Below are 18,224 nucleotides of genomic sequence, written 5' to 3'. Positions count from 1 at the left end.
AAAGAATGTGAGAGAATAGTGAGGGTTAATAGAAGGCTTTCATACCTTCCTGTTCTAAATGCTTACGTGTAAGCTAGTTTAGTTATTTAAGCGTGCTTAAGTAGAATTTCAACCACAATATTAGAAAATTTACCAGGACCTGAGAGCATGAGTAAGTCAAAGCTAGATGCATCGTGTGCCTGTGGTTGTAACAGAGGCTTCTGTCCTTTGTGTTTCAGTGGTACTCTGACCAGAACCATGGCATTTCCGGCCTGTCCACGAAGCACTTATACACCCACATGACCCACTTCCTAAAGCAGTGTTTTTCTTTGTCCGACTAAAAATGATGCAGACGCAAGCCTGTATCGCAGTCTGAACACTTCATATAAATGCCTCCGACCATTTGCTTGTTTTACTCTTTCTGCTGTTAAATCCTGGTACAAACAAACAAATGAATGATGTTCTAAAGGCTGGCAGAAAATTAAAACTCAGAAGTTCAACCTCCTAAAGATTGTTTACATTTTCTGGCACTCTGTGAAAGAAGAGGAAAGGCAACCATGCCTTTTGCTTTGGACACAATGTTTCATCACCTGTTTATTTGCGGAAAATAATAAAGGCAGAAGTTAAAGTGCTATTATTTTGTCTGTGTGAATTAATTTCAGACTCCAGTTTTATTACAGAAAAAAAAATGCTTACACTAAGCAAGCACATGAATAATATTAGGTGGTTATGGAGGAGAAGAACCCAAGAGTTTGGGATTTTTGTAATTAGAATTCCAGATGCTGGAATGAGTAGCTCAGGGTATGCAAAAGCATTGTTCAGAAATCAAGTTTGAGATGCATTCTGCAGAGTCATCCTGATGTTTACACTCTATGCTGTCCCTCCAAGAAATGTTTCTTACATTTCTCCCAAATTTCTTCAATGTGGCCAAAAGCATTTGACAAGGATAAAGTCTGAATTTTAAATTCAAGCTCCTTTTAATAAATGTTTCAAATTTGGAAACATTTCTATTTTGTATCTCTTCTAAGAATTAGTGATGCTAACTGCCTGCAGATTACTGAGCCACACAAAACTAAAACAGCAAAAAAATTAAATAAAATGGAGATTGACAGCCAGAAAGGAAAAGTGTTGTATCGATGAGATTTTTCTGGGGTTTGAATTCTACATTATCGAGCTCATTTTGAAGAAAGAAAAAAAAGCCATAATGCTTGCAATCGCGAAGGTGATACTCCACCAGTAACAGTCCCCATCAATTGGAAACTTATGGGAGGCTTCCATCACTGTGGTTGCCACAGAGTTAAAAAGATCCAGGTCACTGAAGATATTTCTTAAATGAATGTTGGAAGTGGCCATGAAGCCACTCCCTAGGGGACTTTTCATTGATGTGTTCCCTGGCACTAGATTGCTCTAGATGATTTCTCCCCACCTCTAGCTTGATTCTTCCTCATTGCAGGCAGAAGACCATTGTCCCTTCTCTCATGTTCTATAACCAGAAGAACCAATCCAGGCATGGAGCATTACAGCAGGAAGGGGCCTCAGACCATAGACCACAGACTTTTCTAGAATTGTCACATATTTCTTTGTCCAGCTCTCTCTCCACTACTGCTTTCTGAAATCATGTCTCCCACACAGGCCACATAGAGCCACCTCACCTTTCAGGAAGGGGTGCTTTGTCACGGGGCTTGGGTAACACCCACACAGATTCAGAATGGGCCATCGCCCCTCCTCCCCACATCTATGCAACTGCTGATGCCCTGCGGGGCAGAGAGAAGCTATTACCTCCCCATTTTGTTCTGCGTGGAACAGCCTCCGAAGCAAGCCAAGATTTTCTCGTAATATTCTCATCATCCATTCTCCCCAACTGGGGGAAAAGAATAAGCAACGGTTCTTTCCTGATACCCTATCAAGGGAGACAACAGAGCAAGAGCAAAGAATAAGAAAATCTCGTTCCTTCAATGTCTTTTCTGCCTTTGTGGAATTTGCAAAGCTGTAATTTAATATCAACATGCAGTAAGTGGTCTCCCACCTCACGCCTTTGTCCCCACTGCCACAGAGGCCACTTCTAAAAGACAAACCGAACTGTGTCATTATTCCAGGTGGAAGCCTCCAGTATTCTCCACGGTCTACAAAATAATATTGTAGATATTAAATGTAGAATATTTCCCTCATCACAGAAAGTGCTATTGGATGATGCTATCCTCGGAATCTTCACAGACCATATCTGGGAACATAGCATATGGTGGAAGCTCACTGATTGATAAATGAGCGAATGCCTCTGTGTTCACGGAAGATTCATTTTTCTCCATCACTGTTGCTAAAGCCTTCCCTGACCTCCCCAGGTAGGGTCATCCAGGTGCTCCTCAGGACATTCAGCGTATGTTTATGTATTCATTCATTCATTCATTCATTCATTCATTCAACAAGTATTTGTTGAGTATATCTGTATACCAGTCACTGTGCAAGACTTTAAGGATACAGTGAAGAGCAAGGCAGTAATTTGCGAGGCAGGTGTTTTGTTTTTGTTTTGTTTTTAATGTTCACATTTTATACAGCTTTACTAGATTCTTCTTTTGAGGTAGAAGATAAAAGATACATAAATTACCAAAGGGAAAGATTTAATAGGAAATACCAAACCAAAAGGGAAAATTAAAAACATCTTTCCTTTTCTATTTGTAGGAAGCGAATTGTAGTAATAATTATCCTTTGACCACATTTTATTCCTATATATGAGATTTGGGGAGGAGGGTGTCCCAACACCCTAACTAATGCTGCAAACTATCATCATGCTTCATAGATCACAAACTTGAGATTTTCATTCATCCATTTGACACATATAATTACAAGCCACTGTTTTAGGTACTAAAGTTGACCCTCCACCTCCCCAAAATACATGCATATTAAACAAAATGCAGGCTTATGGGCAAAACCTAAAGCCTTATAAAGGTGAAAAATGAATGTAACTACAATGCAAGTTCAAATGATATCAGTGCTATAGGGGTGGGATTCTAACATGTGTAAGAAGGAAGCCGTAAAAAATTTCATCATCTCAAAATGACCTCAAATGTTAGCCCTCCAATGCTAGCCTTAGAGCTATTTTAAAAGGTTTCAAAATTCTAGGTGACTATCTCATATATCCTGACGTGAATGAGAAAGAACTAGTAAGAAAATGGGTATTTTGTTAAATTTAACATAAATGAGGGAACTTGCATTGAGGTTTAGAAAAAAAAAATATTAAGTCTACCCAAAAGCATAAAATGTATTAATTATTTCCTTCCAGAAACACTTTTTGAATACTTATGCTTTGCATGGCAGTACTCTAGGTACTGTAGGGCTTACAAAGAGGAATGTATGTACAATTTCTCCATTTCTAGACTGTTTCAGTAAAGGCGACTTAACGAATCTGATTTTCCCAACATTTGAGCATTTTTCAGAAACTGACAGATCTTTATGCAAATGTTGTTGCCAAGCTGTTTGTAATGGTGAAATTATACTTTGACAGTAACTCTTTAAAATATATTAAACCCAGCTAAGGTTTTTTTGGAAATGTTGCCAATTAAGTGACTTTAATGAGCTTCTTGATGGTAATGTAATTAAAATTCAGATGTTCTAATTGTAAAAAAAAAAAAATTACAGTTCTGGGAAAGTTAACAGTAAAATAAGCAAATGTAAAATGAATTAGGACTAATTTAAATGGTGATTATGTGGTCTTCTGGGAAGATTTTACCAAAACAATGCTTTCAATTATGCTGTTTGTAAAGAAGAAAGAAGACACCTAACAGATATTTTAAATTTATCCAATAAAGCAGAGATTTTGAGTTTATCCAATAAAACAGATTAAAAAATTCTGATCATGGTGAATCATTCTCAGCCGTGAAAGAATTGCTAAAACACCCCTTGGCATTATGGACAGGCACCTTGACAATCTGAAGTAGAATGTGTAATTCAGGGAGAAGTAAGTGATTGGACCTTCCCAAGCTATTCATGGGGAAAACGTTCTGGCTCCTAGCAAAAGTCTCTAATGGCCACCTGCTCTGATTATTGGCATGCAATACTAACATGCTGGTCACAAACTCTTCTTTTTGACACACAGGTAATATATTTGGCAAGCTAGAGCAGCATAATTTCACCCTATTGGCCTCCAATTAATACTCCATTACTTACTCTACTTATTTAAAAAATTGCTTTGACAGACTGTGTTTTAACAAATATTTGTTGGTACAGCATTACATACCTTGTTCTATGGTTCTACAGAATCTGTAACCTGTGAATAAGAAAGAGCAGCAATCTACCAAAGGGCATGCCACCATGGTTTGACAACTCATCCTCCTTCTTTCATAAGTAATGTCCATTGGCAAGCAAAGACAGGAGCATCGTTGCTAGCCATTAATTATTAGGGGCAGGAATTTTTCTCACTGCTACAGAGGGTGAATTTTTGAAATGAATGTCTTAATGAAACATTTAAGATGATATAAAAATCATTCATATGTTAAAATCTACTATCGATTCACACATACTCAGTTTGCTAATTGAAACATCCTTTCCAATATTCATGAACACAATCGAAATTTTAGATCTGTCATAGAATTTGCTTATATCACATCAGCATTAAGCTAAATTTTCAGTTTTGAGAGGTGATAAAAAGCAATGATGCTTTAATATACGTAAGCACTTCATATGGTGAAAGGAAGTAATGCCGCTGTCTGAAGATAAAAGTAATACTTTGCAGTGTTACAAGTTCCCTCCTATCAAATAAAACACAAGGTAGCTCATATGTGAGTTCTTTGAAATATAATGTGTTCATTATAACTTATTTTAGAGATAGTGGGCTTTAATAGGTTAAGTGCACAGATATAAAAGTAGATTACCCGGTTTGCATCCCAACTCAGTAACATATTCGCTGTGTAACGTTGCTCAGTTTTCGCGAGTTCTTTCTGCTTTGGTATCCTTATACATGAAGTTCCAGGGTAATAATAGTTCCTACCCCATAGGGTTGTTTGGAGGTTTAACTTAGTTGTTATTCGTAGAGCTAACAGCGTCTGACATGCAGTAAGCGTTTTGTTAGAGTTTGCTAGATACATAAGGTAAACCACTTTTTAGTTGGCATTTTCAATAAATTAATTTTAAAGGAATTAATAGTCTGATCTTTATTGCAGCATTATTTGTAATAGCCAAATTATGGAAGCACACCAAATGTTCACTGACTGATAAATAGATAAAGATGTGGTGTGTGTAATGGAATATTACTCAACCATAAAAATGGATGAAATCTTGCCATTTGCAACACCATGGATGGATCTAGAGGGTATAATCCTAAGTGAAGTAAGTCAATCAGGGAAAGACAAATACCTTATGATTTCACTCATATGTGGAATTTAAGAAACAAAACAAAAGAAAAAAGGAAAAAGAGACAAACCAAAAAACAGACTCTTAAATATAGAGAACAAACTGATGGTTATCAGAGGGGAGGTGGGTGGGGGTACAGAGGAAATAGGTGAAGGGGATTAAGAGTACATTTATCATGATGAACATGGAGTAGTGTATGGATTTGTTGAATCACTCAATTGTATACCTGAAACTAATTAAATTAATAGTCTAAATAAGAACCCAATAGTTTCTTTTCCATATCAGTGAATTTATTATAAGTGTGGGAATCATCAGTTCCTTATAAAGGAATCTCTATATTTTCTGAAATAATGTGACCTTTGAGGAATAACTAATATAGAAATCATGAATGTCCAAGGAAGTTCATCAACTTTGGCACTTTCTCTTGAATGAGTCATTCAACCCCGTATCTCAATACCTATCTGAGTATTTGCCAGCAGTGGCAAATACTATTGAATATTTGCCAGCAGTGATGGAAACACTGTTGGAGAAGACCTACAGCCTGGGAAAAATGCAGTTGAAAGACATGAACAGTTTGTTTACCCAGGCTTCAGGCACAGCCCCCAAAGCACCACACAGATCTTCCACTCTGGTCCTATCTCTACCATGCTCCCATCATCATCCAGCCCCATGAGTCTCCTTTTCTATTTTTTTCTTTTTCTTTTTCTTTTTCTTTTCTTTCTTTCTTTTTTTTTTTTTTAAATCCAACCTCATTTCTGTTTCAGGGACTGGAATGTGGTTTTCTCAAATTTTCACGTGGCTGTGTCCTTGTCACCTAGGTCTCAGCTCAGGTAATGTCACCTTAGAGAGAATCTCTCTCATCACTGGATTTAATGTTGCTTCTCCCATAACCAGAGACTTCTAACTACATTATCTAAATTTGCTTTCTTGATAGCACTTATTAGCATCAGAAATTATTTTATTTATGTAAGTTCTCCTCTGGTACGTATTTTTCTCATTTGAATATAAGCTCCCTTTGAGCAGTGACTCTGTCCTTTTACCTCTCTGTATCCAGGGCCTAGACAGCCCTAGAATAAGGTAGGAGGAGCTTCATAAATATTTGCTGAATGTATCCCCATATTCTGTGGATGGGAGGGCCCGTGAAACTAGGATCCTTTTGTGTGACCTCACAGTGGAAACAGATCACATCCTTTCAGGAACTTAGCATGTGATAGGTACTTGCTGTTTCCCCCTCAAAGTGAAGAGAAAGTAAAATCCCTGAGCATCGAGTGGTCCAGAAGAATGAGATTAGGAAGAATATGAACCTTACCCAGAGATTCTGAAAGAGGGTGGTCTATGAAACAAAAATAATGTGGATCAGGAAATGGAAGCACAGTCCACTGACTGCCCTACCCCTGATATCACTGCTTCTAGATCAATCACCAAGACACTGCAGACTAAGGAAATTTGACACAAAATCTTCAGACTAGAAAAAGTCAAATAATTCTCTGGAATGCTATCGATTACTCTAGGAGCTTTTATTTAAAAAAAAACAGTAGTTTTTAAAATATTTTTTACCTAATATGTTTCAAGTACTAATAATTTCTTTCATGTGATAAACAAGTATCCCGGTGCTTTATACTGTTTCTATCTCCTGGTTAGATAGGTCTTAAGTTCAAACCTTGGAAGCTTTGTTGGTTGATTCTTGTATTTTTTAATTTATTTATTTAAATTCAAGTTAGTTAACATACAGTGTAGTATTGGTTTCGGGAATCCAACACAGTGATTCATCTCTTACACATAACACTCGGTGCTCATCCCAACAAGTGTCCTCCTCAATGTCCATCACCATTTATTTAGCCCATCCCTCACCCATCTCCCCTCCAACAGGTTGATTCTTTTAAATGCAGAATACAAACCTGCAGTCATCAAATATAAGCCAATGAAATATATCTTCCAAAAGTTGAACATTTTAGATATTTGTCTGGCTGACAACTCAACATGGGTGAACTGAACTTTCTAGGGTCTCACTGATGGACCCAAGTGTAGCCCTTCGTATCTGCAAGATTGCCAAACAGAATTCAAGAAAATTGAATTCTAATTCTTGCGATTTTGTAAAGCTCTGTGTGTTCCTCAGATTCCATTACTCCCTCCATGTGCCACACTTACTGGACTAGATTCATGGCTTTGCAAGCCCTACGAATTCCTCTGTGCCCCAGTAGGTGATAATGCAAGGTAATTCCTAAGCCCTAAATCATCTTCCAAAAACTGAGACCTATAGGTCAGATTATAGGGGCTAATCCCATGTTTTGATTCACTCTTCTCTCCTCTGTACCTCATAATCTTCTGGGATTATAGTGGTTATATACACTGAGGATTTCTTTCCTCTTCATATAGAGCTCTCTCTCATGAGTCTCTTAGGCACTATTTATAGAGATGGGGTGGAACAACAATCCTAGACCCCCTAGAAACACAGTGGCTGAAGTATTCCCCCTGACTCAGAAGGTAAAAGCAAGGCCAGGGATCCACCATGGTAGCTTGCTTGATGCTGGTATGAAAACATTCTCAAGGGAATTGTCATCAGCATCATTATCCATCATCTTTTTTGATGAGACTGATGTTATATGAATTAAATTGGTAGTTGAGAATCTTGTATGAGACAAATGTAAGGGATGCTTGGAGTAGAGTTCCCCATCTCAAGCAACTTTTGAGGCCAGCCAGGTCATCAGATGAATGGAACAAACCAAGGAGGGTGTTAGCAAGGTCTCCGGTGACCTAAGGGTGGGACTCTGGCGAGCTGGTGAGTATATTAGAAGGCATAACAACCAGTGGCACAAGCTGTTGCCATGTGGAAATACAGGTGTATTATTTCTTAGCTTGATTTTTATCGAAAGAAAGTAGAAAAACGGATTTTTAAATGGAAACTCCCTCTCAATTTTGAACCTTTGACAACTAATTTCTAAGTAAAGAAAACTTATCTGTTTGGCCTATGGATATCAATTTCTATTTTAAGTAATAATTTAATTGCCTTTTTTTTTTGGATTTCAATTACACACCCAGTACTCCATACACATTATTCCATTTAAATCTCCAAACTCTATCTGGTTAGGAAAACGAGGTAAAACTGTGGAACTTGCCTAAGGTTCCATGGGTTCAACCATGGTCTTCCTACCACTACCATACCTCCATGTAACACAGGCAATGCCATTCCAGAAGGAGTGTGTGGAATGCCTTTTCTTTTGTTATATCACTGTCATTAATCAAATGCTCAATATAGAGTATAAATAAACACAACCCCAGTAGTAAGTAGGCTCTTATCAGTCATTATTAGAATTTAGGTACAGTTGATGAAGTAGCCATTAAGTGACTGTTTAAATAAATATTTCCAGGGTGGCTTGAAAATGGAGTTTTGTGTCTCACTCTATAACTTGGTAACTTCTACAGGGTTCGCATCTTGCTTCTGGCCCTAGTGAAATTTTGTGTATGTACAGGCAAACCATCCAATATGTAAATCTAATTCGTGTCTGGACTCAGAATGATGTTAGCTTTCCAATCTTCCCATCACCTCGTCTCCACTCATCAGTATTTCTTCTAGATGACTTTTCTCTAATGTTACCCCTGCTCTGTGTCTTCCCACACCTGTTCTCCTACCAACTCCTACATCATGGCCATGGAGCTACAGAAGGGGGCAGGATGGTAGGGAAGCTTCTAAAATATCACACAAGAATGGTCTCCAAGTTGGCATCGGTTGTGTCTTGCCAACAGTAAGGAGGCTGCCAAAGCAGAGGCTCCAGAAATAAAGAACAATGAAAGTGTAAACCTGAGGCTTTATTCCTCCAGATTAGGTTTTTAGAAAATCAAAAAGTACAATTTAAAAGAGCCAAGGTAAAATAAGTATTTTGTATCTCTCCCCTGTTTTTAGCTAGTAGCTATCAGTGTATGCTTTCAAAAAGTCATGTGTGCCTCCAGGTTGCCAAACACTGTCAGGATATCTGGAGTACTTTTATTATTTGCTTTTTCAAGATACAGTATCAGGAACCATAAAATATTGTTTACATAATCTTTGGTGAAAAAGCCATGCCTAGTGAAACTCTACTATCAGTTCTTTGACGTAGACTCTTTTGCATGGTATTTCCTCTTGACAAATGTTAGGAATTTAACATTATCAAAGTGTTTAAAAATTGTGGAACACCTTATGAATAATATTCACGTCATCCATGTGCCATATTTCCCAGAAAATAAGTCATGGGAATCATGATGCAATTGTTAAAATGTGTAATTTATTAAATGTTTAATTTTTTCATTAAAATTTTACTCATTTTTAAAAAAGAATTTTATGCATATTTTATACATTTTCTATATATATGTTTTATATGTATACTACACATGTTTACATATATATGTATATATTATGTATGTATATCTAATGTGTACATGTATAACTATTTATAGGGCACAGTATCTACAATATATAAAGGACTCTTTTTTTTAAGTTTAGTTATTTATTTTGAGAGGGGAGAGAGAGAGAGCTGGAGTGAGCAGGGGGGAGGGGCAGAGAGAGAGGGAGAGAGAGAGAATCCCAAACAGACTCCACACTGACAGTGCAGAGCAGAAGTCGAGAGTCAGATGCTTCACCGACCGAGCCTTCCAGGTGCCCTGAGAACTCTTAAAGTTCAGTAACGATTTAAAAATGGGCAAAGGACTTGAACAGACATTTCTCCAAAGAATATATACAAGCAGCCAACAAGCACATGAAAAGATTCTCAATATCCCTAGTCATTAGAGAAATGCAAATCAAAACCACAATGAAATACCATTTTACACCAACAAAGATGGCTATTAAAAAAAAAAGAAAGAAAAGAAGTATTGGCAAGGTTGTACTTTGCTGGTGGTTCAGTTGCTGTGGAAAACGGTTTAGCAGCTCTTCAAAATATTAAACACAGAACTGCCATACAACCCAGCAATTCCACTCCGAGGTGTATACCCAAAAGAACTGAAAACAGGTTCTCAAACAAATAGATGTACAAGCATACCTACAGCAGCACTATTCACAATAGTCAAAGGGGGAAACAACTCAAGTGTCCATCAGTGAATGAATGCAAGAACAGATTGTGGTAGATATATACCACGGAATAGTACTCGGTTATAAAAAGGAGTGAAGTACTAACACATGCTACAGCATGAATGAACCACAAAACCATGTGAAATGACAGAAGCCAGACACAAAAGGCTGTTGTACGATTCTATTTATGTGAAATATCCATGATGGATAAGTCCACAGAGGTAGAATGCAGACGGGTGGTTGCCAGAGGTTGGAGGAAGGGAGAAATGAGGAGTCACTGCTTAACAATAGAGAGTCTTATTTTGGAGTGATGGAAAAGTTTGGGTACTAGATGGAGGTAGTTGGATGCACATTGTGAATGTACTAAAATGCCACTAAATTACTCACTATAAAAGATTTGATTTTGTTATGTGAATTTCCTCTCCTTTAAATTCATTTGTAATGGTTTTCAGTATAAGTAATCTATAAAAGTTATGGTACCATTTCTAGAATCAGTAGACTCAGGCGTTTCATAGAAGAGTATATTCCAGGAAACTAGGCTCTTGGGTGTTTTATAAATATTTATTTTGATCCATCCTCATTGCTAATGAAAGGAATATTTTCATTCTCAAAGAAAATTAAAATTTGTTAAACTCTTTTAACCGATTGACATTCATAATACCAGACATCTGTGTACAAAAGAGAGGAAACCCATAGGATTCATCCCCTTCAGTCATTACAGATTCAAACCTTACACCTCATGAGCAATCAAAACATTCAGACCTCTCAAATATCAGCAATTCCCTTGTCTGACTTTTAAATTCCGTTCTTCCAGCTTCTTGATCAACTGCGTTAGGCACAATGGCTCTTCCAAAGCAACATTTTCAAATACCCAACCTCAGGCTGCCACCTTCTTGGCTTCTCCCTGCCTCCTCATCAGTTTTCAAGAAAACAGGAAGAATGGGCTCTTCTCCCTACCAAGACCTGTCCCATATCTATGCTCTGCTCTAAATCCTTTGCTCTTTTAATACCCCCAAATTTTTCATCAGAAAGTGAAATCTGCAGCCCTTTAAAAGGGTGAAACCCTATTGTGTGACATTCTAAACTATGGATCTGATTCTTAAAAAATGAAATCTCCACAGTTTTTTTGGAAAGCAGTTTGGAAGGCCCTCAAAATATTAAGCTATCATATTAAAATATTAAGTTATTATATTAAGTTATCATATAACTCAAATTTTATTTCTAGAATTCTTTTTTAGAATTCTACTTCACCTAAGAGAATTAAAAATATAGTCCAGAGGCACCTGGGTGGCTCAGTAAGTTAAGCATCCAAGCCTTGATTTTGGCTCAGGTCAGGATCCTGTGATCGGTGAGAGGGAGCCCCATGGAGGTCTCTGCACTGACAGTATGTAGCCTGCTTGGGATTCTCTCTCACCCTGTCTCTCTGCCCCTCCACCACTTGCATGCTCTCTCTCTCTCAAAATAAATAAACTTTTTAAAAAAAACATAGTCCAGACAAAATCTCATATTGAATGTTTACAACAGCATTATATATAACAGCCAAAAGTGGAAACAACTCAAATGGCCATCAACTGACAAATAGTTAAACAAAATGTAGTATATACATATAATAGAATATCTCTCAGTCCTATAAAGAAATAAAATATTGGAAAAAAAAGAAATGAAATATTGATACATACTACAACATTGATGAACCGTGAAAATACTATGCTAAGGAAGCCAGATGCAAAAGGCCACATACTGAGTGATTCTATTCATATGAAATGTTCACAAAATGCAAATATCTAAATAGAAAGCAGATTAGTGGTCATCCAGGTTTGGGAAAGGGGCACTGGGGAGCAACTGCTAATGGGCACAGGGTTTCTTTTGGGGGTGATGAAAAGTTCTGGAAGTAGACAGTGATGAGAGTTATACAACATCGTGAACTCACTAAAAACTACTGAATCATACACTTTAAAAGCTAAACTATAAGATAGCTGGAATTGCCAATCGTTTAATCTTTAGATGTCTTGCTATCATAGCCATCTGGCAGCTGTGAATGGATTCAGACAGCAGTCAAGGCAGATTCTGAGGAGGTTAGAAGATTATGCCTGGAATCCCACCACTTCTTTGCAGTCTTGCTCTAGAAAGGCTGCGTGGTCTGGATTCAGACCCAGAAGTGTGGCTTTAATTAACTTGACTGTTCTAAGCCCTCATCTCATCATTTGTAAAAACAGAGGCAAAAAAATAATAATAATAATAACTTACTGTGTCTTGTAAAAATTGGACAATAATATATTCAGAGAGCTTTGCCCTTAGTAGGCAGTCAGTAAATGTTCCATTATCTTAGGGGACTTGCTCCTCATTTCTGAAGTATAAAATAATCTGGCCTAAAACAACAGAAATATTTTCTATTTCATTCAATCTATTGTTATTTCTGAAACTGATTGCTTGTAATGAAGTCTCTAGATGAGTTCCAGGTGAAGTTTTTTAAAAAAGTAATCACCTAATAAAGCGCTAACCACTGGAATGAATGGCTGCCGCACTTTCGTTCAAGCACTCAGTTAAATGTAGCCCTGAAATTAATTTATACCGGATTGTTTTCATAAGCATCAACTGTCCTAAATGATACATTTATGTAGAACAAGTGCCCAAGAAAACATTAGATTTAAACTGGTGCTTAAGAAATCAAACCAAATGTTAAGATATTCATTGAATCACCTTTTTTGCTACACGTTGTGCCTAGTATTGAGAGGAAGAAGTGTCAAAAAAAGGTGTAAGAGCCACAGGCTTTGACTTCCAGACTTTAGCCGATCAGTGTTTATGGAGGACACTAGTGATCACGGGCCAGATCTATGAGATGAGGAGAATCCATCTTTCTGCATTATAAGGGGCTCACTATTAATACTCTGGTGGCTCTAGGAAGAGAAAAAATAATTTATTAAAGTAAAAGTGAAATATCAGTCTTGGGGCGCCTGGGTGGCACAGTCAGTTAAGCGTCGGACTTCAGCCAGGTCACGATCTCGCGGTCCGTGAGTTCGAGCCCCGCGTTGGGCTCTGGGCTGATGGCTTGGAGCCTGTTTCCGATTCTGTGTCTCCCTCTCTCTCTGCCCCTCCCCCGTTCATGCTCTGTCTCTCTCTGTCCCAAAAATAAATAAACGTTGAAAAAAAAATTAAAAAAAAAAAAAGAAATATCAGTCTTTACTTCCTCTGATAATAGCCAACAAAAAAAATGATTGACTTTTAGCAAAAAAGAGTCAGAATTAGAACACAGTACTGATGCCTTGTGGGCTATAGGACTGTTTCTAGGCGCAGAAAGAAATTATTTTTGGTAATTTCTTACAAAATGAAATTGTGGATATTAATTCTCTGTGTTTGAAGAATAAAATAGCTAAACAATGAATTACAACAAAGTAAATAAAATTTTATTGTAAAGTAGGAAATAGTCTGGAGAGCTTTATAAATTATCCTCTACTCTATGATTTTATTATTTCAATATCACCAAAAATAGGCATATCTTTACAATACATCAGATAAATTGTGAATTGGCAGCATTGAGCAAGTTTCAGGCAGGGGGCAAGTCTGATTATAAGGCATAATGTATAGAAAAAAAGTGTTTATAACTCCATTTCACATTTTCTGCGGTTTTTTTTTTTTTTGGTATACAGATCTCAAATTTTAATTTTCTAATGGCTGAAGTTACTTCCTTTTACAGAAGCCTTTGAAAAATTGCAATGTTTTAATTGGTTCACATTAAAAACTCTTAGAAGCTTGAAGAAAAAAGTCTTTCCAGATGAGCAAGAGGTTGGATAAATGTAATGACATATGGTTTGTTTTTTATAGCTACAATATGCGAAAAATAGAAGCATAACACATGTATTCAATGATATATATGTATTTATACATATAAATATATATTCTGCTTATAAATTATGAGATAAGATTATTTTGTACAAATGCAATTTTGTTTTCTTTCTCTTTCTTGTTCCCTTTATGAATAAAAATAACAACTGAAACTTAGAACAATTTTAAACATCTCATTATACCAGGGATCTAGCAAAAGATAAAATCAATGTATGCAAAGCCATGATGCCACACAGTCCCCTGCTCACGCTTGTGAGCCTCAGGCTTGTGAGACCCCTACAGGGTCTCAGAGCCTCAGGGCAGGAAGATGTCTGATGATCTTATTACTGAATATTTCCTGACCCAGCAGGCTTCCTCTGAATCATTCCAGATGGATGGGTCACAAACTGTTCCTTAAATGTTTCTCAGTAAGGGTACTTCTCACATCCTCTGGCAAACTCAGAACATCCCCTGGTAGTTCTTCCTTTATTGTCCCTGGATGCCTGAGCCCATCAGGTCACTCATAAACAGGTTTTTATACTTATAGCTCATAAACATTAGATTTTTACATTCTGTGTACTCAATTTTTAAATTTTCAAAGGCTATTGTTAAATGAATATACGTTCGTCATCAAAGCGTAAAAAAATCTCAAACTTTTCTCTCACATACTATTTATTTATTTATTTAGGAAGGCTCACACCTTTTCAGAAGGCTGTGGAAATGAGTGTTCTAATCTAGGAAGAACATGGCATATGGAGAGGATTATCTCTGAGAAACAAAAATGAACTTCAAACTCACAAGGCAATTTTACCTGTCACGCCCAAGTCACGCCTCCGGCCTCCGGAACCACAGGCATACCCTCTGGAAGAATGTAGTGATGCAATCATGATTCCCTTACCCCTAAATGATGGCTCCCTCGCCCTGCTTTCACAGCAGTTGTTTCTCTATTGCCCAGGTGCTGTCTTGTGCTACCAATTCACCTCTAGACTTTGTCGCTCACCATGTGTCTCCAAACTACATTTATTTTACCTAGCTCATACTTAGTAACTAAAGGATCAATCTTGTTATTTATTTATTTATTTATTTACTTACTTACTTATTTATTTATTTGATGTTTTTATTTATTTTTGAGAGAGAGAGAGAGACAGTGTGAGCGGGGGAGGAGCAGAGAGAGAGAGGGAGACACAGAATCCGAAGCAGCCGCCAGTCTCTGAGCTGTCGGCACAGAGCCCCACACGGGGCTCCAGCCCACGGACTGTGAGATCATGACCTGAGCCGAAGTCAGAGGCTTAACCAACTGAGTCACCCAGGCACCCTTTAAACTCCTTTTTTAAAAGGTAAAATTGGTATAATTATATGTTTCAAGCATACAACAGGGTAGTTTAATATTTATATGTACCACACAGTGACCACAGTCTGGTTACCATCCATTACCATAAAATTGAGCCCCGATACTCCTCCACTTACCTCCAACTCCCTCCACCTCTGTAAAACCACCAATATAGTCTCTGTATCTATGGGTTTGTTTTTGGTTTCTTTGTTCATTTGTTTTGTTTTTAAGATTTCACATATAAGTGGATTTCACATACAAGATTTTCTTCTTTTTTTATAGTTGAGTAGTATTTCATTATGTGTGTGTGTGTGTGTGTGTGTGTGTGTGTGTGTATTCCATCGTGTGTGTGGAACCCATTCACTTACAATGGACACTTAGTTGTTTCCATATCTTGGCTATTACAAATAATAATCAGCATAGGGGTGCATATATGTTTTCAAATTAGTGTTTGCATATTCTTTGGATAAATACTCATAAGTAGAATAGCTGTACTATATGGTGTTTCTATTTTTACTTTCTTGAGGAATCTCCATACTATTTTCCATAATGGCTGCACCAATTCACATTCTCACCAAAGTGGGTACTTTTCTCCACATTCTCTCCAACACTTATTGTTTCTTGTCTTTTTTATACTAGCCAGTCTAATAGATGTGAAGTGATATCTTATTATAGTTTTGATTTGCATTTTCATGATAATTAGTGATGTTAAACATCTTTTCATGTACCTGTTGTCCATCTATATGTCTTCTTTGGAAAAATGTTCAGATCTTCTGCCCATTTTTTAGAGTTGTTCTTTTGTTGTTGAGTTGTGCGAGTTGCTTACATATTTTAAATATTAGCCCCTTATCAGATACATGATTTGCAAATATCTTCTCCTATTTGGTAGTTGCTTTTTTGTTTTGGTGTTGGTTTCTTTCAGTGTGCAGAGGTTTTATAGTTCCATATAGTCCCATGCAGCCCTATTTGTTTATTTCTGCTTTTGTTTCCTTGGCCTTTAGAGTCAGATGCAAAAAAACAAAAACAAAAACAAAAACAAAAAACAAAAAAACCCACATTGTTAAGACCAACATAAAGGAGCTTACCACCTGTATTTTTTCTAGGATATTCATGGATTCAGGTCTTATATTCAAATCTTTAGTTCATTTTGAATTAATTTTTGTGTATGGTGTAAAACAGTGGTCCAGTTTTATTCTTTGCATGTGGCTGTCCAGTTTTCCAATACCCTTTTTTGAAGAGACTGTCTTTTCGTCACTATATATTCTTGCCTCCTTTGTCATCGATTAATTGACCATATACAAGTGATTGTATTTCTGGACTCTCTATTCTTTTTCACTGAGCTCTGTGTCTGTTTTTATGCCAATACTGTACTGTTTGATAGTTTTGTAGTTTAGTTTGAAATTAGGGAGTGTGATATCACCAGCTTTGTTCTTTCCCAAGATTTCTTTTGATATTCAGAATCTTTTATAGTTCCATACAAATTTCAAAACTATTTGATCTAAGTCTGTGAAAAATGCCACTGGAATGCTACAGGAATCTTAATAAGATTTCATTGAATCTGTAGATTACTTTGGATAGTATGAACATTTTAATAATATTAATTCTATCAGTCCATTAGCACAGATTATCTTTCCATTTATTTGTGTCTTAATTTTTTTTTACTATTTTACATCTCTTTCATTTCTGGTTTTATTTGAACTCTCTTTTTTTTCTTGATGAATCTAGTTAAAGGTTTGTCAATTCTGTTTATCTTTTCAAAGACCAGCTCTTACCTATATTCAGCTTTTCTATTGTCTTTTTAGTCTCTATTTCATTTATTTCTTCTCTGATCTTTATTATTTCCTTCCTTCTACTAAATTTGTGCTTTGTTTATTCTTTTTTTTTTCCTAGTTCCTTGCAGTAGTAGAGCTGCATGGTTTATTTGAAAATTTTCTTATTTCTTCAGGTAGGCTTACATTTAAATTTCCCTCTTAAAACTTCTTTTCCTGCATTCCATAGATTTTGAACTGTTGTATTTCCATTTTTATTTGTCTTCAGGTATTTCTTCATTTTCCTTTGATTTCTTTGTTGAACCGTTAAGTACCATGTTGTTTAATCTCCATATATTTGTGATCTTTCCCGTTTTGTTTCTGTAATTGATTTTTAGTTTTATATCATTGTGGTTTGACAGATATTTGCTATAATTTCAATTAAGTTTATTGAGACTTGTTTTCTGGCCTAAAATGTTATCTATCCTGGGGAATGTTCCATGTGCACTAGAGAAGAATATATACTCTGCAAGTTTTGGATGGAATGTTCTGTATATATCTACTAAGTCCATCTGGTCTAATGTGTCTTTTAAGGCCAATGTTTCCTTATTGCTTTTCTGTCTGGGTGATCTATTGATTGATATAAGTGGGGTATTAAAGTCCCATACTATTATTGCATTGCTGTCCATTTCTTCTTTTGTGTCTGTTAATATTTTATTTATAGATTTAGATGCTCCTATACTGGGTGCATAAATGTTTACAAATGTTATATTCTTTTGTAGGATTGACTCCTTCATCATTATGCAATGCCCTTCTTTATCTTTTATGATAGTCTTTATTTAAAATTTTTTTTTCTTTATTTTTGAGAGAGAGACAGAGGACAGAGTGCAAGTGGGGAGGAACAGAGAGAAGGAGACACAGAATCCAAAGTGGGATCCAGGCTCTGAGCTGTCAGCACAGA

At 36.6% G+C, this 18,224-nt stretch overlaps 1 protein-coding gene across 1 annotated transcript in view; it reads left to right on the top strand.

The window, feature by feature from the left end:
- Positions 1–613, top strand: part of LOC115522076 (fibroblast activation protein alpha) — a 73,961-nt gene extending 73,348 nt beyond the window's left edge. The window contains exon 26 of the mRNA XM_030327671.1: positions 219–613. Within this exon, the coding sequence (XP_030183531.1) occupies positions 219–320 (102 nt within the window). The 3' untranslated portion in view covers positions 321–613. The remainder of the gene's footprint in view (positions 1–218) is intronic.
- The last annotated feature ends 17,611 nt before the right edge of the window (positions 614–18,224 follow it).

This window comes from Lynx canadensis, chromosome C1, assembly GCF_007474595.2.
Source record: "Lynx canadensis isolate LIC74 chromosome C1, mLynCan4.pri.v2, whole genome shotgun sequence".
Taxonomy (NCBI): domain Eukaryota; kingdom Metazoa; phylum Chordata; class Mammalia; order Carnivora; family Felidae; genus Lynx; species Lynx canadensis.
The sequence above is the reverse complement of the archived record's forward strand: the minus strand, read 5'-3'. Positions and strand labels throughout refer to the sequence as shown.